This window comes from Erythranthe guttata, chromosome 5, assembly GCF_056151865.1.
Source record: "Erythranthe guttata isolate IM_541 chromosome 5, IM_541, whole genome shotgun sequence".
Lineage (NCBI taxonomy): Eukaryota > Viridiplantae > Streptophyta > Magnoliopsida > Lamiales > Phrymaceae > Erythranthe > Erythranthe guttata.
The window spans coordinates 3,097,206-3,115,295 of NC_142537.1; the positions used below are offsets into that span (position 1 = coordinate 3,097,206).

General features: G+C 32.9%; 1 protein-coding gene across 1 annotated transcript; it reads right to left on the bottom strand.

The window, feature by feature from the left end:
• Window positions 1–7,861: 7,861 nt before the first annotated feature.
• On the bottom strand, window positions 7,862–10,249 carry LOC105966187 (putative F-box/LRR-repeat protein At3g59230). The gene is made up of 2 exons (XM_012990753.2): window positions 8,612–10,249; window positions 7,862–8,099 (listed from the first exon to the last, which is right to left on the bottom strand). Exons 1-2 carry the CDS (start codon window positions 10,171–10,173, stop codon window positions 8,096–8,098), a joined length of 1,566 nt encoding a protein of 521 aa, XP_012846207.1. The 5' UTR covers window positions 10,174–10,249; the 3' UTR covers window positions 7,862–8,095.
• Window positions 10,250–18,090: the final 7,841 nt, after the last annotated feature.

Genomic DNA, 18,090 nt, shown 5'->3' on the forward strand with positions numbered 1-18,090 from the left:
TGAGTCTTCATAGATTAAGAAGTATATATGGAGAGATGATTTATTAGTTCTGCTGATATCATGTCGCATCTGTTAACTTATTAATTACTTTGTCCTTAAACTAATCTCCTTCCGCCTTTCATTCTGTTGGTTTTTTCTCGTCAATGGGGAAGCCAGTGTAGGGCCAAGGGGGTCATGGCCCCCCTCGAATTTTAATTTTTTTTACTACTATATATGTATTTATAATTTATTGTCTTTGTATTGTGCCCCTATAATTTTTAACAATTTAGTTTTATAGAAGAAAAAAAAATCAAGTATTTTTAATTGAAGAAAACAAAGAACAATGATAAATGAATTTAACAAGTAGGATAAGAAAGTTACGAATTGTAACTTGAAACCACGGGCGAGTCCACCCTCGTGTAAGGAGGAACCCAAGTCCACACTCAATTGGAACAACTATATTACACATATATATATTTATTAACTCCACCCAACCTTTTTGTCATTGTAATATTTTGTACTCAAACTTATTCTCTGTTAACGAACTAATATTTTCTACCCACAACTTATATATATATGAACAGATGATTTATTAGTTCTGCTGATATGTGTTAACTTATAAAACATTGTTTTACCTGCTTATTAATTTCTGTCATTAAACTAAGGGTTAAATACTAAAATACACTGTACTATGAACTTTGTATCATATACACTATGTACTACACATAAATATAAAACCCCTCCTCACATTACATTTTTTTCAAATTATGACAAAAATACCCCTACTCAAGCATATATATATATATATATATATATATATATATATATATATATATATATATATATACACACGTACTTTGAGTTATTTTCCACTATTTTAGCATTTTCAGTTAATTTTACGTGGGAAGTTTTTTGGTATTTAGCTGATTCTTTTTTCCAAAACATCTACTTGCTTATATTTTTTTAATTTTCTAAATAAAATCTTTTATTTTTGTTATTTTGAGTTTCTTCATGTTTTTTTTCTTAAATGTCTTCCGGTAGTTCAAACATCGTAAGATTACAAACATCTTTACACACCTATTATTGTTAAGAATTTGAACTACCGGAAGACATTTAGAAAAAAAATGAAGAAATTCAAAATGACAAAAATAAAACGTTTTATTTAGAAAAAAAAAATCTAAGTACTTAAATGTTTTGAAGAAAAAAATAAAAATATCAAAATTTCCCAACTAAAATTTACCGAAAATGTTAAGAAAATATTGTGAAAATGACTCAAACAACCCTTATATTCATAGCTTAGCGGGGGGTATTTTCGTCATATTTTGAAAAAAAATATAACATCAGGGAGGTTTTTGTATTTATGTGTAGTACATGGGGTCCATAGTACATGGGTGTTTTTGTATTTAACCCTTAAACTAATGAGATTTTAGCATCCGGCAACCCTGTGTAATTGTCTAATGGCTAAAAAAGCCCATGTATTAAAACAATTAGCACATACCCCCAGTGTTACATAGTTAACGACATTAAGGCCCCTACGAGCTGGTCGTGTGATACACTCGCCAAATATGCGACTGGGGTTCGATTTTTTGATGTGAAAAGACCCAAATACCCTTTACATTATAAATTTCAAAAATAAGCCCCAAATAAAATTTTCATTTTTTTCAGTTCAGGCCCTTGAAATTTCAAAAAAAACCTTCTTCTTCCTTAAGTCAGAGAGTAGTTTGCAATTTTCCAAAAATACACTGAACATATCTCTCCGGCCTCACCTCCCTCCATATCCTCAGCCCCTACTTTGCCCCTCCACTCCAACATTTTCTGCAACAAAATTCGGTTCGGTTTGGAGCTAAGATTCAAGCTCATTATTCTTCTGCAAAACCCATCAACAACCCGTGAAAATCAAAGAAAATATATGCCCCCATCGAAAACAGAGCTTTTCAAAGAAAAAAAATTCACGAAAAAAAATATTTTTTGCATTTTGTTGGGTCTTCTGCGGCGTCTCCTGATAGTAACCCACCATTATACAAGGTATGTGATGCCTCCGGATCCAAACATCCCCATTGTTTTTTCTGCTATTTATCGTCTTCTCCGACGATGGTGCACTAGGCCAAAATGCAAGACTGGCGACGTTTTTCTTCGCGACGATTATGTTTTCGTCACCCGTTTACGACGTTTCAGAGCTTCAATCGTCGCTTAAAGTGGAAAATCCAGGTTTAGTTCAAAACCCTAGCGACGATTATGCGTAAGCGTCGCTAGTTCGCGAAGAAAAAGGTATAAACATCGCAAATACGAAAACAAAAATTTCAAAATACTTATTGTGGCGACGAAAATAATTTTTCGTCGCACATTTACATATTTTGTGATTTTATATTTCAAATCTCGCGACGTAACACTGGGAAACGTCGCAATTATTATTTTTAAAAAGAAAAAATAATATACTTTGCGACGTTTTCTCGGAAACGTCGCTAGGGTGCCCAATTATTTATTATTAATTTATATATGGCGACGGAAGGACGTAAAACGTAGCTACAGTTTTAGTAAAAAAAAAATTTATCTCGTTGTGACGGATTTGAAAAAAGCGTCGCAAGAAATGTTTTGAAATTTTTTTTTCGAATATGTTAGCGACGTAATTTTGTGATTCGTCGCTAGGCTTCGGGTAAAAAAAATTTTGTGGCGACGAAAACGGGAAACGTCGCAAAGGTTGATTTATTATTTCAACCAGACTCTAATTCGATCTATTTCCTCCCCTCTCTCTCAAACTTTCTCCCTCTCTCTCTTTCCTCCGATCTGCCACCACCGCCCGCCGCCTGCCGCCCGCCGCCGCCGCCCACTGCCCGCGGTACGCCGTCATCCCGCCGTCCGCTGCCCGCCGCCTGCTGCCCCTAATTCGCCCCCAATCTCCGCTGCCGATAAGTTGCCGTCGCCGACAGCCGCCCGCCGCCTGCTGCCTGCGGTTCGCCGTCATACCGCCGCCGTCATCCCGCCGCCTGCTGCCCCCTAATTCGCCCCCAATCTCCGCTGCCGATCCGTTGCCGTCGCCAGCCATTGCCGTCGCCGACAGCCGTCCGCCGACAGCCGTTGCCGTTGCCGACAGCCCTCCCCCGCTAGCCGTTACCGTCTGCCGCCATTCCTCCTCCGTCTGCCCTCCTTTCAAGGTAATTTTCCTTTTTTTTTAATCTTTGTTTGTTTATGTTGAAAATTTTGTATGTGTTTGATTATTGCGAACTATTTTTGGGTTTTTTCTCGGAATTATGTGTTTGTTTGTTTTATGTTGATTTGATTGATGAGCCTGTGTTGCTCGGAATTCTTCGAAATTATTGTTGCTCGGAATTATGCGAATTGTTCTTGGGTTTTATGTTGCTCGGAATTATGTGTTTGTGAGTCTGTTGTGTGTTTTGGTGAGTCTATTGTGTGTTTTGGTTATTTGATGTTTCTTTCTGCAATTTGGCTATTGTGTCGGTGATCAATTTTTCCCTTTTTTTTTGTTTTTTTTTTCTTTTCTTTGTTTTTTTTTTTTGGGAAAATTCCGAAAAAATTCCGAAAATTTCGTAAAAATTTCCGAAAAATTCCGATTTTCCGAAAATTCCAAAAAAATCGGAATCGGAATCAATTTTTGAATTCCGAAAAAATCGGAATCGGAATTGGAAGGCGTTGTGGACTTCCGAAAAAAATCGGATATTTTCCGAAACACCCAAATCCTATACGATCCGTCCGATTTCCACTCCTAATTATGAATATAAAATATATAAATAAATAAAAAAACCTTTTCGGAAAAATATTGAAAAATTGCTTTAAATTAGGGTAAATTACAATCACACCCTAAGGTAAAGCTAAATTATGAAAAAAATCATAATATTTGGGTAAGTAAAACAATCCCTCGACTACGTATTGTCTTTGTTCACCCTTACGGAGTCAAATTTACTTACTAATGAGGGGGGATTTTTGAAAATTGAAAATTGATATCAATTGAAAATTGAAAGCTTTCCCGTTGCGACTACCACCTTAATTTAGTTTTAGTTTATGAATGTAACTTTGAAAATAATTGTGATTTTAATAATTGTGACCCTTCCCAATTTCTAGGTAATCTTTAGGGGTGCAAGTTGGAACGGAGTTTCCAATTTCCGCCGGTTCCGATCTGAAAAGTTCCGATTTTGGAACAACTTTTTTCATTCCGACTTCCGAAATTCCAATTTCCGAAATTTTCCGATTTTTTTGGATTAGAATTGGAATTATATAAAATAAATTTGGAATTTCCGATTTCCGATCCGATTTAATTCCGAAATTAATTCCGAAAAATTCCGATTTTTTTCCGAAAAATACACCTATAAATAGTATATATTATATAATCCTTATTTTCCGAAAAATACACCTATAAGTTTTGTTTTAGGATTTTGACATAATGAATTTTTGTTAGAAGTTTTATTGGATATTATGCTGTGTTTATTTTTATTTATTTTTTTGAACTGAAATTTAGTAGTTATTAGTTTTACTTTTATCGACGTGGATGCTCTTATTTTCGAAAAATTATGAACATTTTAGAAATTTCGGCTAAGTTTTGAAATTTTAAAGCTTATGTGATTTCCGATTTTTTTCCGAAATTCCGAAATTTCCGGGCCTTTTGGAATTGGAATGAATTTTTAGATTCCGAAAATTTTGGAATTGGAATTGGAATTGGTTTTGTACTTCCGAAATTTTTTGGAAATTTTCCGAAAAGGCTAATTCCGATCCGATCCATCCGACTTTCACCCCTAGTAATCTTGTTAATTAAAGCATGCCAAAAGATAGGAGTTGGGTTTTATTAGATGATCGTCGGTTAGAAGTATATCAAAATGGTTGTGTGGAATTTATGGATTTTGCCTTCGCTAAATGTTACGTTGATAATAAAATAAGATGCCCATGTAGAGATTGTAAGTGTCGTAAATGGGGGGATCGTGAATTCGTTCATAAACATTTACTTTGGAGGGGTTGGGATAAACTGTATGGACAACGCCGATGGACTCTGCATGGAGAGTCCGAAGAAGAATACATTGGCGAGGAAATGAACAATACTAATCATATAGAAATTCCCGAAGTTGCAATTTTAAATGAACCTGTTGATGTACGTGATAACATGGAAGAGTATTTACTGCATGCGTGTCTTGATCACGATCAAGAAAATAAAACGTCGCTAACTGTGATAAAAACGTCGCTAACCGTGATAAAAACGTCACTAACCGTGATAAAACGTCGCTACGAGACAGAATTCGTCGCGAATTTTCGTCGCCAGTCTTGCGTTTTGGCCTAGTAGTGGCGATTAGGGCTTTGGCGGTGGTGACGATTAGAGCTTTGGCTGGAGTTTTAGTAATTTTGCTAGGCTTGCTGAGATTCTAGAATTTGCAAAAGAAGAATAGGCTGGGTAGAACTGGCAAGGAGAAGTAGCGGTGGAGGGGACGAGAAGACCGGAGGAGGCTGGTGGTGGAAGAAAGGGGCATGGGCGGCGGCGGCGGCTTCAAGACATGATTGCCGGAGGTGGTGTTGTGAGTCTGGTGGTGGTTGTGATTTCAATGAGAAAAAAGAATTTTGGGGAAGACATGTTCTTTCTTTCTGTTTGGAGGGAGCGGTTTAACGAGGTGATTGCCGGTGATGGCGGTGGAAGTTTGCCGGTGGTCGTGGCAATTTCAATGGAGGAAAAGAATTTTGGGGAAGACGCAATTTTCTCTCTTCTCTTTTCTTTTTCCTTTTCCATAAAAAATGTGTTTTTTTTTCTTTATTTAAGAAATTTTTAAAAATTGCAACTTGATCCAAAATTTTGGATTAATTGTATTTAAATCCAATTTGATTTTATGTTTGAAAAAATTACAATTCAGTCCCCTAATTTAAGTTTCAGGGGTGTAGTAAAATTGCAATTTGATTTCTATTATATATTAATTCTAATTTTATGTTATCAATTGAAGGGTAGTATAGTCACATCGTTTTAGTCAACATATTTATTTTCACTAGGAGTTAGTGAATTAAATAAAATGCAATATAGGGGGTTAATTGCTAATTATTTTAACATGCGGGCTTTTCTAACCATTACAGCTTACAGAGGGGGTTTGTGCACATAACTCTTAAACTGATCTCCTTTCCGTCTTTCTTTATGTTGGTTTGTTTTCGTGAAAGTGTTCATTGTAATATTTTGTGCTCAAACTTATCGTCTGTTAACAAACTAATATTTAAGACTAGACGAAAATATGTAATGGAAGATGAATAATTTTGGCACCAATATTATAAACTTTTTCACAAGTTACAAGAAGTTGCATATATATATATATATATATATATATATATATATATATATATATATATATATATATATATATCAAGATTGTTTACAGTTAGTTTCATGGCCATAAGTTCAGTTATTAAGCTGGGTAAAAATTTATTGAATTTCTCATTAGTCCCATTGGAATTGGAGTTTGACAAATGTCTCACTAGCTGTGTAAAAATTTCTTGAATATACTCTCGGATTTCTTATAAATACTGCAAAGCTCACAAGAGTATTAGTCAACTGTAATTGTGAATCCACACCAAGGACAAAAAATGCACTTCAGCCCCAAGAAATTTTTAATTTTCACACTGCACCCCCCTCGTCATGCTCCCCAGAAGCGGCGGCAGTCCTTACCCATCTCCCTCTGCCGCCGCCGCCAATCACCCTACCGGTGAAGCCAAACAGGGTGGTGCCATTCCCGAAACCACCATCCTCGCCGCCACCGCAGTCAGTCTGTCCACCGAAGAGAGAAAACACGATGGTGGAAAAAAAAAGAAGAAAACGGAGGAAAGAAAATAGAGAAGAGAGAAAAGCAGCGGAATGAAAAATTAAAATAAGATTAGAGTTTTGAAACAGTATAATAGATAATTAAGGGTAGTTTTGGAATTATGAAAATATCACATGGGTGAAATATTAGCTAAGGGGATTTTCTCTAATTCTTTTTGGGAGGGAGTGTTTTCTTAACAATATTTCCTAGATGGATAATTTTCCCTGTATATATCCCTTCATATCTTAACCAATTTCCATCACAATTAGGGGTGAAAGTCGAATGGATCGGATCGGATTTAGCATTTTCGATCTGGAAGTGCAAAATAAATTCCAATTCCAAAATTTTCGAAATCTTAAAATTCATTCGATTTCCAAAAGGCCCGGAAATTTCGTAATTTTGGGGAGAAAACGGAAATCACATGAATATTAAAATTTTAAAACTTAGCGGAAATTTTATGAAAATTTCATAATTTTCCAAAAATAAGAACATTCACGTCGATAAACGTAAAACTAATAACTACTGAATTTCAGCTAAAAAAAAATAAAAAATAAAAATAAACCACATCATAATATTCAATAAAACTTCTAACAACAATTTAATATGTCAAAAATCCCAAAACAACATTTAAATCTAATTACTTTCAGAAAAAAAAATATAATTATTATATAATTTATATTATTTATAGGTGTATTTTTCGAAAAAAAAATAGGAATTTTTTGGAACTTATATCGGAAATTATATCGGATAGGAAATCGGAAATTTCAAAAAATATATATATAATTCCAATTCCGTTCCAAAAAAGTCAAAAAAATCGAAAATCGGAAGTCGAAATGAAAAAAGATGTTCCAAAATCAGAACTTTTCAGATCGAAACCGGCGAAAATTGAAATTTCCGTTCGGACTTGCACCAATAATCACAATCATCTAGTCATTGTGCTTTCAATATAGCCCAAAAATAAAGAGAACTAAGAGAGAGAGAGAGAGAGAGAGAGAGAGAGAGAGAGAGAGAGAGAGAGAGAGAGAGAGAGAGAGAGAGAGAGAGAGAGAGAGAGAGAGAGAGAGAGAGAGAGAGAGAGAGAGAGAGAGAGAGAGAGAGAGAGAGAGAGATTCACCAAAAACCGATAAAAGTCGAGGTGAAATAATAAAAACGGGGAATCTTAGAGAGTACAAAGACAATAGTCACTCACTAATACTGCAAAAACATCCTATGTTAATACAAGCCACTCTAACCATGTAAAAGAAACTTGATCAATACCCTCAAAACGGCGCAAATTAGCTCTCTTCACCATTCTCTTTCATGCTGCTCTCCAAACTCTGCTGCACCAAATTGCTTCACTGCCTTCATCTACATACAGTCAAAGTAATCCAGACTCATTAAAAACAACCAACCTAATTCACAAACTTCAAATATAAAATAATCTGATATATCAATCTCTAAACCGCAAAAAAATGGCTTTATAAATAAGTGGCAAATTTTTAAACTTTTAAGTAAACAAACAAATGAGAAAAACAAACCAACAGAAAGACAGATTGATAGACATAAGCTAGCTTACGGGCCAAGTAATCAATAAGCAGATAAAACGGTTTTTTTACTACGACTGTTAACCCCGTAGCAAAAAGTATCAAATTCGTAGTAAAATGGTTTTGCTGCGCATTTGCCCCATAGCACATACGAGGGCGTGACAAAAACTTTGCTACGGTAAACGGCCGTAGCAAAATACTTTTTTTGCTACACCTAGCATTTACAACGACTCCAAGACTGTCCCGTAGTAAAAGGTACCTTTTGTTACGTATTTTTATCTTAGAAAAAAAAATCGTTGTAAAAAGCCATTTTTCTACTATTGACAGACGACTCACGCAGTTTCTCTCCATTTGAGTGTGAAGCGGGTTTGACATTTCGGGGTGAAGTAACCTTCACGCCTTCCGTGGCTTATAACAAATTCCGACAAAGGTGCTCGATGCCATTCTTCTTCATACCATTCCTTAATCTCCATGTTTGCTTCCTCCAAATCTCGTAACACCAACTGCGAGAGCTGATAACTTTCTCTCTCGATTAGAATCCTCCACATAAACCCGACAAATTGCATCACTGATCCTCCGTCGTAGTTGTTGCAGTAACCCATGTTTCTTGGACGGCAAATACAAAACAGGCCATTCAAAATAGACGAGAAGTAAGATAAACTACAACCACAATTCATGTTCAAGCTCTCCACCACCACGACGGGTTTATTATAACCGTTGTCTTGTACCCAAATGTTTTCTCTAATTATGTTGGTATTATCTATCATCAGAGAAATTTCCGACTGGCTTAATGACTTGAGCAGTTCGTCTAGCTTGAGTAACGACAAAGAAGATTTGTATAGGTCTATCTTTGACTTCCACTCCCTGGAATTTGTTACGAACGAGATTGATGGGATAAAGTTGCCTTGGTATTCAAAATTGAGTATGTTTGGTGCATCGATAACTAACTGGATATCTTTGAGTCCATCACAGTTGAAGATTTTCAAGAACTCAAGACTCGGGAACCTACACCAACGCGGGCGGTCCGACGACAATTCTTCATTGAGTCCGTCACAATCGGAGAGAGTCAAGCGTCTGAGGCTTGGGAACTCACACGAAAACAAGCGGGCCCGCGACGATTCGACATTGCGTAGATCTAAATCAACGAGGTTACGAAACTCCGCACCTTTGTCAAAGGAAATATTACCAAACCTGATCTTAATTGTTTCAAGAGACGCGGGATATATTTCGATGCTACAACGTTCGTCTTCTTCATTATTTCTTTCAAAGGAGAAGTCCTTGAGACGACGGAGATTGTTCGTCTTGATGTTTCGTAACCCCCCACATTCTTCGACATGCATAGTTTCAATCAACGAACAGCTCGATAATATCTTCCGAAATATCTTTTCCTCGATGTGGACTCTTCGGAGATGAAGCTTTTTCAGATGCTTAGAGAGTATTATCGTCGGAACAGCGTCTCGGTCCATATCGAATCCTTCCACATGCAATTGTTGGAGCGATTCGGCTCGAAAAACGACAGAGGGCATCATATCGTTGTGATCTACCGTACAAATAGAGAGACGAGACTCCTTCACACCCATAGTTGTCAGTATCCGGATCCATTTCCCGAGAAGCGAAACCGATTTGTGTTTGAGACAATCGTCTAGCGATATTCGAAGGTGGAATTCATCCAAGCACAGCCGTCGATCACGATACTGTTGCAAAGTGTTGTCCACAAAGGATAGAAATTCTTGTTTTTTACCTTTGAAGGTGGCCTCTGAAAAATCGAGATTGGGGCGAGTGCGCCACCTGTAACGCCATGATTTGGACAAGACAGATGTTCGAAGAGCGTCTTTTTGGGACACGAAATACAGTATTCTCTGCAAGATGTCATTCGGCAAATCGGATATCCTGTCCATGGAGGCTGGCTGAATATCCAAGATTTTTCACCCTCGATGTTATAAACCCTAATGTATTTTCCGCCTCAATAAACCCTTTCGCAGACCTATCTTTCCTTGTTTAAGATTGTTATTAATTATTAATTATTAATTATTAATTATTAATATATTATTTTAGTTTAAATTACGGCCATCCTGAGTTATGGTCAAATTACGAAATACCCTCATGCCTGGATAATTACAGCCACCCCTGAGTTATGGTTAAATAACAAACGGCCTCCTGCTTGGGTAATTACAGCCACTCAACTCAACTATGTATTATCTTATGAAAAAATCCTCCAGAGGTAAATTTAGGGATGTTGAATTGGTAAAAACCAAAATAAAATTTCGGTACGCCAACATTTTATACCGTTTACCGAACTGAATATACGATTTGGTTCGATAAATAACCAAATTATATAAATTTTATGTAAAAATATTTTAAATGAGCGTTAACTGTAACTACCCAAACAAGAGAGGTCTTTTTGTAATTTAATTATACCTCAGGGATGACCGTAATTTGCCCTATTTTTTATTAATTTATTAGTTAGAGACTTAGAGCTTTGCATATAGAGGAATCAAGTTCTGATTTACCGAATATCAAAGAGAATTACAAATGTCAGTTTCCTAATGTTCTTAACAAAAATTGTCATTTATTTTTGGGGAAAATACAGTTTACATCCTGAACTATGGAGCTTGTCTTAAACACCCCTTATACTATAAAACGTAACAAAACAGTCTCTCCGTTTGGCATTCCGTTAATTGTTGTTGATGTGGAGGGTTGACTTTTCTTTTTCACATCTTAAACTAGGGGGTATTTGTCAAACACCCCTTGTTGAAATTTGACTTCTTGATAATCTAATTTTTTTAATTGATATTTGTTATAAATCCAATTGGCTCATATTATCCAAAATACCCCTATTTAATATTACATAAAATTTCCATATAATATTATTTTAAAAAATCCATTGTTTTTTGGTAGATATGTGAATCCCCTTATTTTCTCCCCACCATCCCCTATTATCTCCTATCACGCCTTTCTCCTTCAATTAGTTGATTAATTAATTGGGTTTTTTTTATTTATGTTTAAGTTATGTCGTATTTTTGTTATTTTTTAAATGATTGTTTTTATACATTTTTTTTAAAGGGTTTATTAGGGATAACCCCCTTGTTCATATTTTCTAATGAGGTAGATCCAATTTTTTTTCCCCTTTTTGAGATAGACCCAATTTTGCCAACTTGGCAAAATATATTATATAATTTGCCTTTAATACCCCTATTTTATTTTTAAACGGCTTTTATTTTCTTTACTACGTGATTTGAGATTTGCTGATACGTTGCCTAAAATCACGGAATAAAATTACGTGAGATCATTGGCCGTTATATCAAATCGTGTACAATATTTTTCGAAGGTTCTCTTCAGCGTTCCAGCGGTTTTTTATCGTCTTTGAATATTTCTGCACCGTCGTTGAAATAGGATCGAATTTGAGCGTTCGTTGTTGGACGTTGTTAACCGGGTATGAATGCGTTATTCGTTTTTTTTTTTTTTTCGCTCAATGTCTAGGATTGTCGATTACGGTGGTTAGAAATTTTTAAGAGTTGTGTTGATACTTGATTCTATTAAGTAGAACGTTTTTTAACAAAATTATTCCGTCATATATACATCGTTATTTTTTGGCGGATGATGTTTGTTTGGAAGAGGATTGACAGAGTTAGATGAGGATGGTTCACGCATATCGGACCAGAGTTGTTTTATATGAACATCATAGTTGGTTTACGCATTAATTGAAATAACTGTCCGCTGTCGTGGAGTTCATGAGTCTGATCCCGGTCGATAGTTGGTTTATTTGTTTATAACAGCCGATTTAAGTGTGCTGGGTAGTACATTAAAATATAGTTCGTAGTCTTTTTTAAATTAGCGTATGGATTTTGCATTTTAAGTTTATTTTTGATGATATTAATGTATTGTCATTCAAATGTATTTGCAGTCTAGTTAATCATTTTTTAGTATTCTGCATTTTTAATTTTGTTTCATGATTTTAGGTTTTTTCGATGGTGAATTTCGTACGGATTTTGTTGAGGTTTGGTGGGTTGGTTGCTATAAAGAGGTGTTTACGATGTAATGGCTCGGTAACTTCGGTTAAGTTTTAAACCATTGTAATACAGTAGTATACTATTATGAATATCGTATGATACTACCATTATCATTTTATTATACTATTATGAGATTATTAATGTACTAGAGTTTTTTAAGTCGACATATTGGTTTGATTGTGTTATGATGTGTTTTATGTATTTTATCAAAACCCTAGATTGAAATTATGAGATTATTAATGTACTATTTTATTGGTTATGTTGGAATACTTTACGTTGGTGTTGTTCTCAATGTTCTTGTCATTTCAGTGGTATATTGTTTGTAACACAATTCATATCACTACTATAACCGTAATATACTATCATAGCAGATCAATGTACTATATTGAAATTATTAATATACTATGTGGTTGAATAATACGGGATCCATAGTCGATTAACGAGATCCATAGTCGAATTAGATCAATAAGATAGTCTATTACATGATATAAGGAAAATTACCCTAATTGATTAGTATTTCAAACAAACATATTATTCAGTTTCCATATATATTATTATTTTTTCATATATATTATTATTTACCTTAATCGTTTTCATATAATAAGGAAAATTACCCTAATTGATTAGTATTTCAAACAAACATATTATTCAGTTTCCATATATATTATTATTTTTCCAATAGTCAATTAACTAAATCCATAGTCGAATTAGATACATGGGATAGTCTATTAAAAGATATGAGATAGTCTATTAATTTTAAAACACAAATCCGCCGCCGTCACTTCTCAAATCTAGGGTTTTGATGATTCTTCGGCCCATAATCGATTAACGAGATCCATAGTAAAATTATACCAGTGGGATAGTCTATTAAATGATATGGGATAGTATATTAATACAGATGTAATTCGACTATGCATCTCGTTAATCAACTATGGGCCGAAGAATTATCAAAACCCTAGATTTGAGTAATCCTAGATTTGAGTAACCCTAGATTGGAGCAGTGACAGCGACGGCGGCGGCCAACGACGATATCACTTCTGGTGGATGTCCTGCCCATCAATTGTTGCAATATCACTGATTTAGTGCTCGAATTCGGTAGGCGATTATAACAGATCTGCAATTACACAAACGTAATATTCGATTTAGCCAAAACATATCAACAAATCGATGGATGATAGCGATTCAGCGAGTGGCGACGACGTACCTACGACAGCTTGCTCGGAGTGCACGAAAATCGTCGTTTCACGGCAGTGCAGACGTCTTCCCCTTTCAATCGGCCGTACGGGGAAGTTGTTCTGGAAGGTTTTGCAGTTTATTCGATAGCGGGTTTGGGATGACAGTGATTTAACGGGAAAATAGGAAGGGATTTGATTTTATTTCAAAAGGTAAAGTAACGGGTTTTGTGGGATTTGATTGAGGGTAATTATGTAATTAGGAAAAGTTTGGGCTGTTATCAAAATGGCAAATATAAATTTGGTACTACCCCTACTATTATTTGAATGTTTAAGGGGGTTATATCTAATAGACCCTTTTTTAAAAGTTAAATTTATTAAAATAAAAAAAAAATTTACAAATTGAAATTCACTATAAACTTACAAAAAATCACTATGTGATTATAATATTCTGTTACGAAAATCCCTTATAAACTTATCGAAAATCTCTATGTAATTAATAAAAACCACTCTATAATTAATGATAACCACTGTGTAAATTAACGAAAATCACTATGTAATTAGCAAATTCCATTAAAAAAATTCACTAAAAACTTATCAATTAACAAAAACCACTCTATAATTAATAAAAACCACTATATAATTAACGATAATCACTATATAATTAACGAGTTTCATTACAAAAATTCAGTAAAAACTTATCAATTAACGAAAACTACTCTGCAATTAATGAAAACCGCTATGTAATTAATGAAAATCATGTAATTAACAAATTTTATTACAAAAATTCACTATAAACTTATCAATTAACAAAAACCACTCTATAATTAATGAAAATCACCCTCTAATTAATGAAAATCACTATGTAATTAACGAGTTCCATTACAAAAATTCAGTAAAAATTTATCAATTAACGAAAATCACTCTGCAATTAATGAAAAACGCTATGTAATTAATGAAAATCACAATATGATTAACAAATTTCATTACAAAAATTCACTATAAACTTATCAATTAACAAAAACCACTCTATAATTGCAGAGTGGTTTTCGTTAACCAAACAGGTTGCGGGCAAGGCTAATAACGCTCAGGAAGTCTTTCTGGTAGAAACCAGCTCTTCGTCGCCGTCAATGGCAAATCTGCCGCCCATCAAGGTGAGAACTGAAGGTTACAATCAGACGGCTAGAGAAGCATTGCTTCGGGATTGGCAAATGCAGCTCCGCCACCTCTTTCTAATATTGGCGGCGCCGCCGCCGCCACATCAGGTGGATGAGAAAATGTGAGTCGGGTAATCTCAAATCTGCGATGATGAGAAATCAGAGAAGTCGGATCATGGAATGGTGGCGGCGACAAGGCTGAGGAAGCCACCATTGCCATTGCCATTGCAACCGGCGCACAGGAAGTTTGCTGATATTCATTGTCGTTATAGTGTGTATGTGTGTGAGAGATAGAGAGAGTGAGTGTGTGTGAGAGAAAGTAGATTTCAAATCAATAAATCCATGAAAATAATTAACATTAATTTTAGTTTTATATATATATATATATATATATATATATATATATATATATATATATATATATATATATATATATATATATATATATATATATAAGAAGATTTGGATAGAAAATAATGAGGGGTATAATAGTGATCATTAATTATTTTTTATTAATAAAAATTGTTTCTGATTTATCTTAAAAATGTGAAATAAATTTGGGCCTCTTGTAACTACACTTATGGATGAGAGGGGTTTGCCCTTAAACTATCTCATAGATTTATTTGGGCACATTTACCCCTTCACTTTCTTCATAGATATCTTTCTCAAATTATTTCAATTTGTTTCTAATTTAGTCAACTCAAACTACTATGCATTTCTAAATTTCTATTATTTATTTCCAATAATTATTTATCTCACAACATTTATTTATTTATAAATCTTGCTTTATCTATGCTTTTTTAATAACTATTTCTCTTTTTATGAAGTTTTTTAATAATCATTTCATATTATTTAGTTGTAAGTGACTTTTCTATAATTTTAAACAAAAGATATACATCTTATATATAAAAGAAAGAAAACCCTAAAAAACTATAATGGTGTTTATGTTGTTATTTGTTTTTTTATATTTTTTCTACTAATTTTCTTACTATAGTTTTCTACAATTATCAATATCCTATTTTTCGTCAATATATCTCGAATCTTAAGAGATAAATATAGAAATTCGATTTGTTAAATCTTAATCTATATATTTAGATTATAAATCTTAATATGCAATATTTAGAAAAACTAATATTATATATAATATGAATAATACTGCATTATTAAATTTTACTATGTACTATATTTTTTTTATGTGTATTAAATTGATTATTTTTTACCTTTTAAATAATATAATGCACTGGGAAAAAATGCTAGTTATTATATATACAAATAAATAATAGAATTAAGAAAAAGATATGTCTAACTTTTTCCAGCTCTGCGTATCACGAGTTCACGACACCTCTTCCCACCTCTGTGTTTTTCTCCCTCAACAAAAGATTTTTATTTCATTAATTTTCTGGAGTACAAAATATTCACACTGCAAATGTATAAATTGATAATTTTCGTGGTGAGGATGATGTCGCGTCATTGCACACCCCTATTTAATTTCGCAGCATAAAATAATAAAGGTTAAAATGTAAATGCCCATTATTTATGACGGTGTTAAATTTCTAATGTTTGACTGTTAAAGACAGGGACTATTTTGTTACGTTTGGTAGTTTAAGGGGTGTTTGAGACAGACTCCATAGTTTGGCGGTGCAAAATGTAGTTTCCCCTTTAAAATATATACTAAATTATATGATAATAAAAATAGAATAATAAACTATCTAATTAAGATATAAATAAAATAAAATAATTAAAATGTTTAAAAAATATAAGAATCTATTAATTGTAGAACTCTGGGGGTATTTGTGTCTTTTTATATCAAGTCAACACTCAAATGAATAATGGGTTGAGTGTGTTATATAAATAATTCCACAGGGGGTTTTGCTTGTTTATTTATCACATGGAGGGTTTTGCTATTTGAAGATTAACAGGGGTACTTTTTGCAATTTACTCAAACGATAACATATGAGCTTGAGGGAAAAAAAATCTTAAAGGCAGGAAATTACGTTGGCCAAAAGAACAATCTTTGTTGATTACAACCCATCGACTCGTTAGAGAATATTGTGAATGCTGAGAGTCGTCACTATATGTTTCAAAATACTTGGTCACTTAATTTTGCCCAAAAAGTATCAGATTTTTGTTGGTTTTCATGTATTGAATCTGTTGATGTGTTAAGGTATACGGATACGAGGATGTCCTCGTCCTTTGAAAAGTTTTTTGTACATTGAAACATATTATATGGAAAATAATAGATGTAAATCTAATTGTTTTTTAAAATACCATTAGTGGACAAAAAATTAGCCAACAACACTCCTCTTTTTATAAAAAAACAGTACCGCACTAAATACATTACTTAAGTTAATATATTGTTTCTGCTTTTTAGGGCTTTCTCTATATTTCATTTTTAGGGCGACTAGTTGTACCATCTCATTGTTTGTATATTTTTTGTTTTGTAATATATAGTTGATTTTGCATTTTTTTTTTTTGAAGTTATGATTTGTTGTTTTTATTAGCAGATTCTTAATCGACTATGCATCACATCATAGTTGGTTAATATGCTTCATTGACTCCAATTTTAAATTTTTTTTTGGATTTTTTGTTTATTGATTCCAATTGTATAAATCAATTATAATGTTTGTACATTGTTTGTTTTTTTGTAAAATATAGTTGAGTTTGCATTTTTGTAGTTGTGATTTGTTATTTTTAGTAGTCGATTCCTTAATCGACTATAATTCATCATAGCCGATTTAATATGCTTCATAGTCGATTAATATAAGAAATAAAAATTAAAAACGAAAAAAAATATAAATAATAATAATAATAATAATTAAAATAATAATAATAATAATAATAATAATAATAATAATAATAATAATAATAATAATAATAATAATAATAATAATAATAATAATAATAATAATAATAATAATAATAATAATAATAATAATAATAATAATAATAATAATAATAATAATAATAATAATAATAATAATAATAATAATAATAATAATAATAATAATAATAATAATAATAATAATAATAATAATAATAATAAGAATAATAATAATAATAATAATACTAATAATAATAATAATAATAATAATAATAATAATAATAATAATAATTATTATTATTATTATTATTATTATTATTATTATTATTATTATTATTATTATTATTATTATTATTATTATTATTATAATAAAAGAAAGACACGGCTAATGGGTCATGGGGGCGGATAGTGTGTAAGGTGGAGGGACATAATTAGAAAAATAGGAGTCTGAAATTAAGAATGGATTTTTCTCAAATGGTGCAAAATAGTTTGGACCTTTCCCTATAAAAAAAATGTATTGAAGAGTTATATCAAAGATTTTTTTTTTAAATAGCACTAGTGGAACAAAAAATTAGCCAACAACTCTCCTTTTTTTTATAAAAAACAATACGCACTAAATACATTACTTAAGTTCATATATTGTACTTGAGTTAAT